Source organism: Oncorhynchus gorbuscha, linkage group LG07 (assembly GCF_021184085.1).
Source record: "Oncorhynchus gorbuscha isolate QuinsamMale2020 ecotype Even-year linkage group LG07, OgorEven_v1.0, whole genome shotgun sequence".
NCBI lineage: Eukaryota > Metazoa > Chordata > Actinopteri > Salmoniformes > Salmonidae > Oncorhynchus > Oncorhynchus gorbuscha.
This window is the reverse complement of record NC_060179.1, coordinates 63,843,431-63,855,431: the sequence shown is the minus strand read 5'-3', so window position 1 is coordinate 63,855,431 and position 12,001 is coordinate 63,843,431. Positions and strand designations below refer to the sequence as shown.

At 42.1% G+C, this 12,001-nt stretch overlaps 1 protein-coding gene across 2 annotated transcripts in view; it reads left to right on the top strand.

The window, feature by feature from the left end:
* The window catches only part of LOC124040226 (protein tweety homolog 2-like), a 113,884-nt gene that overhangs the window by 94,020 nt on the left and 7,863 nt on the right, over positions 1-12,001 (top strand). For both annotated transcript variants that reach the window (XM_046357195.1, XM_046357194.1), the window contains exons 7-8: positions 4,163-4,232; positions 4,390-4,445. In XM_046357195.1, the coding sequence (XP_046213151.1) occupies positions 4,163-4,232; positions 4,390-4,445 (126 nt within the window). The remainder of the gene's footprint in view (positions 1-4,162; positions 4,233-4,389; positions 4,446-12,001) is intronic.

The window sequence follows — 12,001 nt, the reverse complement described above, 5'->3', positions numbered from 1 at the left end:
TCGAGATGCGAATACCCCCAGCTGCATGGGCTCAACACCTGAGTCAGTGGGGAAAGACGGTAGTGTCGGAGAGAGGGGAGACACAGTTAACGCGAGCTCTCTTCTATGAGCTCGGTGACGAAGATCTACCCGTCGTTCAATGCGAATAGCGAGTTCAATCAAAGAATCCACACTGGATGGAACCTCCCGAGAGAGAATCTCATCCTTAACCTTAGCGTGGAGTCCCTCCAGAAAACGAGCGAGCAACGCCTGCTCGTTCCAGTTACTGGAGGCAGCAAGAGTGCGAAACTCTATAGAGTAATCCGTTATGGATCGATTACCTTGACATAGGGAAGACAGGGACCAGGAAGCTTCTTTCCCAAAAACTGAGCGATCAAAAACCCTTATCATCTCCTCTTTAAAGTTCAGATAATTGTTAGTACACTCAGCGCTTGCCTCCCAGATAGCTGTGCCCCACTGCCGAGCCCGACCAGTAAGGAGTGATATGACGTAGGCAATCCGAGCTCTCTCTCTTGAGTATGTGTTGGGTTGGAGAGAGAACACAATATCACACTGGGTGAGAAAGGAGCGGCACTCAGTGGGCTGCCCAGAATAACATGGTGGGTTATTAACCCTAGGTTCCGGAGGCTCGGAAGAACCGGAAGTAGCTGGTGACACGAGACGAAGACTCTGATACTGTCCTGAGAGGTCGGAGACCTGAGCGGCCAGGGTCTCAACGGCATGTCGAGCAGCAGACAATTCCTGCTCGTGTCTGCCGAGCATCGCTCCCTGGAACTCGAGAGTAGAGTAGAGAGAATCCATAGTCGCTGGGTCCATTCTTGGTCGGATCCTTCTGTTATGCAGGTGAATGAGGACCCAAAAGCGACTTGGCGAAAACAGAGTCTTTAATCCAGTAAAGTAAAATACAATCAAAAAACACAATTTCCACTCGTAATGACGAGAACAGACTGGAGACTCGATCTTGAACTGCAGGTTGCCTCGGGAAGGCACTTGAACTTAGCAGACTCAGACACCTGCTCACCACGCAGCATCTGAGGGAAACACGACACGACAGGGCGATACACAAACACAGCACGGTGAACAATAGACAAGGATCCGACAGGGCAGAAACGGAAAACAAGGGGAGAAATAGGGACTCTAATCAGGGGGAAAGATAGGGAACAGGTGTGGGAAGACTAAATGATTGATTAGGGGAATAGGAACAGCTGGGAGCAGGAACGGAGCGATAGAGAGAAGAGAGAGAGGGAGGAAGAGAGAAAGAGGGGAACGAACCTAAAAAGACCAGCAGGGGGAAAACGAACAGAGGGAAAAGCAAAATGACAAGACAAAATAAGACAAAACATGACAAGGTGTCCCACACAAGTAGCCCAAATGTACCCAAGTGGCCAAATTGGTGAATGGAATGGAATAATGGATGGAATAACTATATACAAAATACCAAAATTATATTCTAACACCCCCCCCCAAAAATGGAGAAAAAACATGAAATAAATATATATACACATTTACAAAATAACACTTTCAATTTTTGGAAGACCCTCAGTCCTCTACACAATATTGTGCTGCTGATGCCAGGTGCCATAACAGTCTCTTTCCTCTGTAAAGCAGAGGGTCACCAAGCATGTGGTGCAGGTGATGGGGGACTTCATTTTGCAAAGAACACAGTGACACCTCCATGCTGTGCCCTTTTGGCCCTGAGGCACATCCATGCCTGCAGAAATACATTTGGGCAGATGAACACCACTTGTGGCAGGAGCTGGATGAACCAGCTTCAGTGGGGGATGGACACCTTGGCACTGGGGGCTCCCATTCGGAGACAGTGTAATGTTCATTTAGAATAGTTTCACATATGAGCCCTGTATCAACAGGTATAATAAACAGATATATATAGATATATAGAGTACAGGGAACATAAGGTTGAATATATTATTATAGACCTGCTAGATATACTGTCTCATTTTATGAAATTTCAGCTAGATCTACTGTTTTTATTATATTACAACAGACCAGCTGAAATCTACTGTCTCCATTTCACTTTGGACATTGTTGTGGGCCTGCCCTCCCCTCAACAGCCTCAAATAGGCTATTTCATTTGGGGGTGATTGGGGTGGCAGACACACACATCTCACATTTCATTACATTACATTTTTATATATTGCTTAAAAATCACAAATAATATTTTATATTATTAATTTCAAACAGTGGCATTAGCATGAGAAGAATTTACCAGTCAAAACGATGTCCTCTCCGTTCAAAAAATATTCCTCCATTTGGGAATCGCTAAATGAATCGTCCTCCAACATTCACTGTCTCACTTTCCCGATCAATTTCTTCTAAAATTGTGTGTACATCTGTATATCTAGACTTAGATTTAGCTTTCTCTGACTTAGTCGCCATACTGATCAGTGGTCATTGGGTTAAAATACAGTCAATCAACGAAACAGCGGTCATATCATTGGTGCACAATGATGTCATTACTTGTTGGTTTCTTTCAGTCAATACGTCCTGCGAAATGACCCATTATGTTTGGTTGTGTTACAAACAACTGGTTTGTGTGTTACATGACTGGAAAAGTCAAGTTTTAGTGTGTGTATTTACATAAAATGCTTCGTCGAAAATGGAATGAGACGGAATTCACGACACAAGCGGTTCACAAAATGTTTCGTGTTAGGCTATAAAAATGGATTTTATCAAACAAAAGACCATTCATTGTGTAACAATGAGCATTGGGATTGCAAACAGAGGAAGATCATCAAAAAGGTAAACAATTAATTTTATTGCAGTTTGTGATTTTGTTACGTCTGTGCTGGTTGAAATAGTAGTTTTTTATGGGGCACGATCCTCAGATAATCGCATCGTATTCTTTCACAGTAAATCCTTTTTTCAATCTGACAACGCAGTTGGATTAGCAAGATTCCTGGCTTTCGAAACATGTGAGACACTTGTATTTTCATGAATGTTTAATATGACTATTTATGTAGCAATCACCGTATGTTGTTGAATTTCATCCCGCTAACTAACGGGTTCGGTGCACAGAGAGGTTAAGGGCTTGTAAGTAAGCATTTCACGGTAAAGTCTACACTTGTTGTATTCGGCGCATGTGACAAATAAAGTTTGATTTGATTACGGCCGGTTGTGATATACACGCATGCGCACACGCTCCCAGGCACAGAGAAGGATTATATAGTAGATACTATATCATTCACAAATCTAGGATCAGGCCCCCCTTGACCATGTAATCATGGATACCCCCTCCCTTGGAATGGAAAAATGGAATGAATCTATCTGATCATCTTGGAACAAACAGTGTGAAGAGAATGGTGTAGAATCAGGAAGTGGCACACCATAGAGCACCCCTGTGATTTGTTCCAAACATAAGCATCATGACCTCAGTTTGCCTCTAAGCAACCCAGGCTTGTTTTTATAGGCCCAAAAAAGTGTGTGTGGATGTGTTTAACTATTCTTGTGGGGACCAGAAGTCCCCACAAGAATAGTAAACAAACAAAAAGTTGACCAAGTCACCACAAGGTCAAATTCTATTTCTAGGTGATTTAGGATTAAGGTTAGAATTAGTGTTAGGGTTAGAATGACGTTAAGGGTCACTGTTAGGAGCTAGGGTTAGTTTAAGGGTTAGGATTAGGTTTTTGGTTTAAGGTTAGGGTAGGAGTACAGGTTAGGGGTTAGAGAAAATAGGATTCTGAATGGGACTGAATTGTGTGTCCCCACAAGGTTAGCTGTACATGACTGTGTGTGTATGTGTTGCTGCTGATGCTGCAGTTGTTGTGATGTTGTGACACTAATGAAGGGAGGGAAACTCCTGCCATCTGAAGTAAAAGAACACCGGGGCACATAATACATTAATGCATAATGAATTCCTTCACAAGAATAATTATAGACGGAGCAGAGCGGCCGGTATGAAGCACACACACACACACACACTCTCTCTATAGGCTTTATGGAACAATATACTCCAACAAACAGTTGGATTTGGAGAAGAGGCAAAATAGGCAGCTTTTCATCTGTGGTATATAGAGGCTCATTAGTTGAACCCCGAGAGACCTGTACGTATTCCTATTAAATACAGGAGGGGGTGTGTGTTTGATAGACTACCTTGACACTAGTTTTGTGTTTTTTTTTAAATGTCCTTTCTTCTTGTGTTCAGGGCACCAGTGACTTCTGTGTGATCCCAGACAAGTTCATCATGAACCAGACCAGAGACCTGGTCAGTTCTGGTGAGTTAAAGACAAGCTATGCTTTTGATGTCACTTTAATGAACCTGTAATACAAGGTGTTTATACCCACCCTGGGCTGTAATCACATTATACTTAAAGAGATCAATGTTATTGCTGAGTCTTTCTGACTTGTTGGTGTTCTCTCTGTTCTCTACAGATATAGTGCATTACTACCTGTACTGCAGCCAGACACTCCCCAACCCATTCCAGCAGGTAATACTCATCACCAGCAGCACCGGGTCAATGATACCTGCTTTGACCTTTCTGTCTCCCTGTTTCTGTCTCTTTCTCTCTACCTTTATCCCCTTCTGTCTTGTACTCGCACTCTCTCTGTCGCTCCCTCCTCCTCCTCCATCCCTCCCTTATGGTGTTCAGTAAGGTCTCCAAGAAACAGAGGTGGTTTTTAGGTCAGGGCAGTGAGAAGTAGTCTTTCTCTCTCCAGCCTCAGCTAGCTCCATAACCCAGTAGAGTTCAGATCCTATTATGCTGTGCAGACATGCCCCGAAGGTTCAAGAGAATGCAGCAACAGAGTGCAGGCAAGCGTTACCCAGCCTGCTCAGTCAGCACACATTCACCTGAGTATGGAAGCAGAGATCGCTCACTGAGACACACATACACTCACAGTTATTGGATCGTAGACATGCCACCGAGACAAATTCTGAAAATGTCTAGATCAAAGGAGATCAATTATGGCTGCTGCTATGGCTGCTGGTTTGGGGTAATTGACTGTCTCGCTTCAATTAAGGACTGTCTGTGCCATTGGGCACTCATTGTCCCAGTCTATTTTGTAATGGTTGGGGACACTCAAACTGTTGATTTGATTTACTGTGATGTGACAGGTTAACCCATTAATGATGTTAGATGTTGTTTGATGGTTTAAATCTACACCGCAAATTCTCCAGTGTTAAAAATCATAGCAAAATGAACACAGTGTTAAAACAACACTGAAAGTGTTGCGACTGTGGTGGTGTTTCCTCTGGAAAATGTGTTAGCATGGCGCAGTGGTCGCGCACCAGAGACTCTGGGTTCGAGCCCAGTCTCTGTCGCAGCCGGCCGCGACCGGGAGGTCCATGGGGCGACGCACAATTGGCCTAGCGTAGTCCGGGGGTGGGCCGGGCGCAGTGCACGCTAACCAGGTCGCCAGGTGCACGGTGTTTCCTCCGACACATTGGTGCCGCTGGCTTCCGGGTTGGATGCGCGCTGTGTTAAGAAGCCGTGCGGCTTGGTTGGGTTGTGTTTCGTTGATGGAGAGCCGCATGCAGGCGGCTAGATGCTCTCCCTGCAGTCTGTTCCTCAAGTCTGTTTTGACCTGCAATAACAGAAAGAACAATAAGAGAAGGGAGAGGGACAAAGAGGATCTACTTTCACATAAATGCAGAGAAGTCCCTCTTACAATTAACGGAAGACACTGGTATAGTCAGTGCAATTTCTGCCAACTGGCTAAGGCAGGGGTAGAGCTGCCCCCACTCAAATTGCGAGGCCAGCTTTATCATTGCTGTCAGCTGATTCAACCCCTGAAATACATGAAAAACAAAAAGATGTACAGCATTAAAGAAGAGCCAACAGAGTGGTAGTTCAACAGGAAAAAGGGTTGGGCAAAACTGGCCTAAAATGTTCTCTTCAAAAGATTGTCACACACATTCGATACTGTGAATGCTTCAACTAGCACATGTTGCTTGTAAGAGGGCCACTTTTGGAGCACAGCAGCCTCTGCGCTTGCACAAACTGCCTGGTGAGGAGGATCAGGTTAACTGTGTTTATCCTCTCACTGGAGAACGCAGACTCAGTTCCCAACACACTGAAGGCCCCCAGAATCTCCAGGTGTTGGAAACTCTGGTCTAGGCTATCCTGGAGGCCCCCAGAATCTCCAGGTGTTGGAACCTCTGGTCTCTGCTGTCCTGGAGGCCCCCAGAATCTCCTGGTGTTGGAACCTCTGGTCTAGGCTGTCCTGGAGGCCCCCCAGAATCTCCCGGTGTTGGAACCTCTGGTCTAGGCTGTCCTGGAGGCCCCCAGAATCTCCCGGTGTTGGAACCTCTGGTCTAGGCTGTCCTGGAGGCCCCCAGAATCTCCCGGTGTTGGAACCTCTGGTCTAGGCTGTCCTGGAGGCCCCCAGAATCTCCAGGTGTTGGAACCTCTGGTCTAGGCTGTCCTGGAGGCCCCCAGAATCTCCCGGTGTTGGATCCTCTGGTCTCTGCTGTCCTGGAGGCCCCCAGAATCTCCCGGTGTTGGATCCTCTGGTCTCTGCTGTCCTGGAGGCCCCCAGAATCTCCCGGTGTTGGATCCTCTGGTCTCTGCTGTCCTGGAGGCCCCCAGAATCTCCCGGTGTTGGATCCTCTGGTCTCTGCTGTCCTGGAGGCCCCCAGAATCTCCCGGTGTTGGATCCTCTGGTCTCTGCTGTCCTGGAGGCCCCCAGAATCTCCAGGTGTTGGAACCTCTGGTCTAGGCTGTCCTGGAGGCCCCCACAATCTCCCGGTGTTGGAACCTCTGGTCTCTGCTGTCCTGGAGGCCCCCAGAATCTCCCGGTGTTGCATCCTCTGGTATAGGCTGTCCTGGAGGCCAACAATATATGGATCCATGACCTAATTACAGCACAAAGCAGAAAATAAGTGATTAAGAGCTGTTTGTTTTAGTTTATCCAACATTACCCTCCTCCTTGATGTTGAATGTGCCCAGACCCATTGGGACATCGAGGTCCTGGTGGAGTTAGCTCAGAAAGGACCCCGGGGGCTGGGAATCACCAGAATGTTTTATGGCGAGGAGTGATGCCATTGTCACAGGGACCTACAGCAAAATAGTTGTTTTGCTTGAAGTAATTATAATGAAGTGTCAGAAGTTCTTAAATATTTCATTGAGTAGTGCTGTCCTTTGACTCTGTTAAACTGAGACATTTGCCCATGTTTGAACATGAAGATAGAAAAGAATGTACCTGCTCTTTTATGGGCAGGAAGTTTACATCCTCTAATTGGAATATAATTTGAAAGTCACGTCAGGTGAGGCAGCACGTCCGCCAGCAGGTAAAGTGCTGCCACAAATCTGTAGAGTTAGAAAAGTTTGTCACTCAACAATGATGCATCAATTGACAATACAAAACAGGTTTTAAAAGCTACATCGTGGACCACTCAAATAGAGTTTTGAGACACTGAAGGCAGTAATAGCAACATAGTACATTATTTAATTTGGAGTCCACTATAATCTACAATACATCTAGGCCTACCTGTACGTGGCACAGAAAGCGTAGAGCAGGGATGCAAACTGGTGAGGGCCCTAAAGGTGACACATTTTTGGGACACTGAAACACGCAAATAATTAAATATATATATGTGTGTGTCACGATTGTCTGTAGAATTAACGGACCAAGGCACAGCATGAGTAGAGTTTCACATGTTTAATAAGTGAAACTGAGCACAACAATACAGAACAAACTAAACGTGCCGTCAATGCAGTGTTCCCAGGCACTACACAAAAACAAGATCCCTCAACAAACAGGTGGGAAAAGGCTGCCTAAATAGGATCCCCAATCAAAGACAATGATAGACAGCTGCCTCTGATTGGGAACCATACCAGGCCAACATAGAAATAACAAAACTAGAATGCCCACCCTAGTCACACCCCGAACTAACCCCAAAATAGAGAATAAATTATCTCTAAGGTCAGAGCGTGACAATATGCTTTAAAACGCTAATTTCTAGTGGCTTTTAGGCTGGATCCCATCTTGAAATTCAGGTTTTAACTGTAGTAATTAAACAACAAAGAATATGATCTACATTATCAGTGTCTGTATATAAAATAAAAAGTGGTTGTGATGTGAACCAAACTCATAGCAAAAAATGAAGGAAAGCAATCCAATGTTATTTGTTGCCTAGACTTTACTGCGAGGTAAACAAGATGAGACCAGAGTAGCCAAGCGAAGGAATGTGATACATAATCTCATATAGGGGAAGTCAGCAAATCAGGCCAGAGCAAGATGGTGGGCAGGACAAGCCACAGACACCATCCACGGGAAGGCATCCTTTAGCTGTTTTGACACATCACTATGTTGTCCTGTTTGAAGACATAGTGTAAATAGTAGCTTCAGTCTTTACTAAGTCTGTCTTAACAAAACGATAACAAAACGATAACTCTCTTATAAAATCAAATCGGTATTTCCCTTCTTAACTGGGTAGGTATGGGTTTGTTCTATTTTTGTCATCTTTTGTCATTTTTCTTCGCCAACGGTCATAATGTAATGTCCATCCTTTTTCTCAACGTCTTTCTCTTTTTTTCCCAGGCCTTCCGTTAACCAGGTCAACTCTCCCATTGGCCACAGCCTAACAAGCGACCTTATTGGTCAAAACTTAAAAGTAAACAAACCTATTAAACTTGTAAATTACCAATTAATTATAAAAAATAAACTCAATACTTGGTTCTACCAAGGGTATTACATAAGACTTAGTGTTGTGTCCATACCAGTCATCACCATAGCCCCATCAGTGCCCAGGTCGTACAATCTCTCTGTTGGTATCTTTTTGATGTGCAGCACCTCCTTGATGGTGGCAACGATGGTGTCTGCCTGGCCATCAGGGACTGACACCAGGTCCAGGAACTAGTTTTAAAGGTGTCCCTCTTGGTCCATGTATCTAGAAAACATACACAAATCCATAAACCATTTCATTATTACTCATGGATGCAGTGTGACTGTAGAATATCACTATTCAAAATAATGTTGTAACTCTTATTGAAATATACACCTGACATGTAAATCCAGCTGCTTATTAGTTGCCACATCTGTAGTTTCATCAGCCTCCAGGCCAAAGGCTACAGATGTCTGAATGGCACGTAGGATCGGCTCCTCCACAACTTGAGCCAGCATCTTCAACATTTCTTTCACTATTATGTGTGACCTGTAGTTTGTGTTCTTGCCAATCTTCATGTAAATGAGAACAATGTGAAGTAAGTCTGGTGACATTTAAATATCAAGTGAAAAAAATATGAACAAAAACACAGAATTGTGGAGCACTCATTCACCTTGAGCTTTGTGAAATAGTACCAAACCCAGCAATTCAGCAATGTCCAGCAGTTCTGGGAAGTTTGTGTGATGGGCCTGCTCCCACTTTGTTAGATGGTACAGATATGTAAAACCCCCAATGACGGCCTCATGCTCAAGCACTGTGGTTGGCTCGAATATTTTGCATTGGAATCAGAATGAGGTGATGGGTTGGAGAGGCTTATGCTGCCACCCACTGTAGTAACAGCAGAGGTGTAGACATACTGGTAAACAAGAATACACCCTTTTCCCTTATATCCCAGCGCACAGACCAAAAAGGCTGTTTTCTCATTTTTAATTATACCTTACATGGTGAAAATACACATTTATTTAGTTGTATATCCTCCCATGGGTAAATCTGATGTTTTCAGATATAGTTCAATAATATTAGATCAAATCCAGACGGGAACTATTATTTTAGCAAGTGACCAAAATCACACATTCAGCAAGTTAGACCAACACAGCAATAAAAAAGGCAAATTCAAGGAGCCTCCAAAGAGGCTGCACATTTTCATCTCTACAAATAATTTACAGGACAGCTGGAGATTACTATTCCCAATTACAAAAGAGTACTCCTTTTATTTATATATATATATTTTTTAAATGCACTCAAAAATATAGTAGGTTCAAAAATCCATGACAGTGATATTCGATCATTTCCTGTATCATGCTTAATTACAACAACAGAAAATACATTTCGCGGAAGAATATGGAGAACGAACAGAGCACTTCTTCAAGACCCGGAAAAACATTTTTTAACCTTTACAAATGTAAACATAGAGAACAGAGAAAAGTCAACACTACACAATTTTGTATGCTTTTCAGGAATACATTAGGGTAATGATAATCTCATACTACTCAGCAAAAGTTAAATCTGAATTAGAATTAAAGAAAAATAAATCACTATTTTAGGAAAAGCCCATAAGAAATCTTTACAAGGTAAAGAAGAAAATAAAATTTCTTAACTTAAGCAGGAATATGATCTTTTACTTTTGAAGAGAGACAACAACCAACAACTACAGTTTAAACTCAAATAAAGTATACTCTTTAATGGCAAATAAAGATGTTGATTTATCAATTATAGCTGTTGATTCCGAAAAGGCATTTGACCATCTTGAATGCCCTTTTCAAATAAAAACTTAGGAAGCCTTCAACTTTTCAGCTGAAATAATTCATTTTATGAAAATATTTTATAAATATCCTGAAGCAAAAATCTACTCAAATAATATATTTTCTGATACATTTTCTTTAGAAGGGGGCACAAAACAGGGATGTCCTCTCTCCCTGCTCCTGTTTGCACTGAAAGAATTAGACAGGACCCAAACGTATACGGTATCAGTATTGGTAAACTTGAATATAAACTAAACTTATTTGCTGACAATCTCCTGATATACCTGAGTAATATTGAAAACAAAATTCTCTCCTTGTTAAAAATATTTTCTGAATATTCTAAAATCTCAGGATATAAAACTAACATGGAAAAAAAATGCCAATAGAAAAAAAATCAAAATAATAACTCATGATCTACAGCAATCCTTTAAGTGGACCACAAAAAATATGAAATCATTATTATGCTTAATAAGTGACAACAAACAACAAATATATAAAAATAACTGTATCCTATTACTCAACAACATGAAAGCAGATCTAATTAAATGGATCAATCTTTCCATAAATCTTACATGTAGAATAAACCTTTTTAGAATGTCCTGGCTCCCAATGTTTTTATACTTATTTTCGCTAATACCATTTACCCCACCAAAGGCATTCTTTAAAACAGTAGACACAGTCATAACAGACTTTATATGAGCAAATCAAAATCATAGAATAAAAAGGAAAGTTTTACATCTCTCTAAATTGTATCAACTCGCCACCCAAGGCTTTTACCTGCAACATATGGTTAAATGCACTAAAGAGGAACAATGGGTACATCTTGAAGATGTGCATTCTCATCCCCAGAATATTTTCACGTGTCTATTTGGAAAGGATTAAGCTAAGAACATTAACAACTTCATAATTAAGAACATAAACAATATAGAATCAAATTAAATGGATTCTACAACAACCAATATCACTCCCTAAAAACATACCCCTATGAAACAATCCTTGGACAGCTTTTCAGAATCCACCGATAAATTGGCCCACATGGAAAACTAAAGGCATAGAAACTGTAAATGACTTGTTAGGGAGGCTGCGAATTTTTGCAGCTTTTTGTTAAAAATCGTGCAGAATTTCAACGTCCTGCTACTCATGCAAGGAATATAGTAAATGCATATTAGTATGTGTGGATAGCAAACACTCTGAAGTCTCTAAAACTGGTTAAATCATGTCTGTGGCTATAACAGAACGTGTTTAGGAGTCAAAATCCCAAGGAAAACTGTTCACAAAAAACACAAAAAAAATATCCATTCGCCAGTCTCTGAATTGTCTATGGCCAGGGAAAATAGATAGAGTCCCGTTTACAATACCTACAGCTTCCACACGATGTCGCCAGTAGTGGCAATTCAGTTCTGGTTTATCCTTGGTGGGATGACGAATAGGCACTTCCTGTCTTGGAGTACACCGAAGGAAGTTATGAAAGGGAGAAAATGGACGATGATTTCAAGACTTGCTGCTATCGAATACAGATCGCTCAATTTTATCGATTATTAACGTTTATTAATACCTAAAGGTAGTTTACAAAAGTAGTTTGAAGTGTTTTGTCAAAGTTTATAGGCAACTTTTTTCATTTAAAAAAATGACGTTG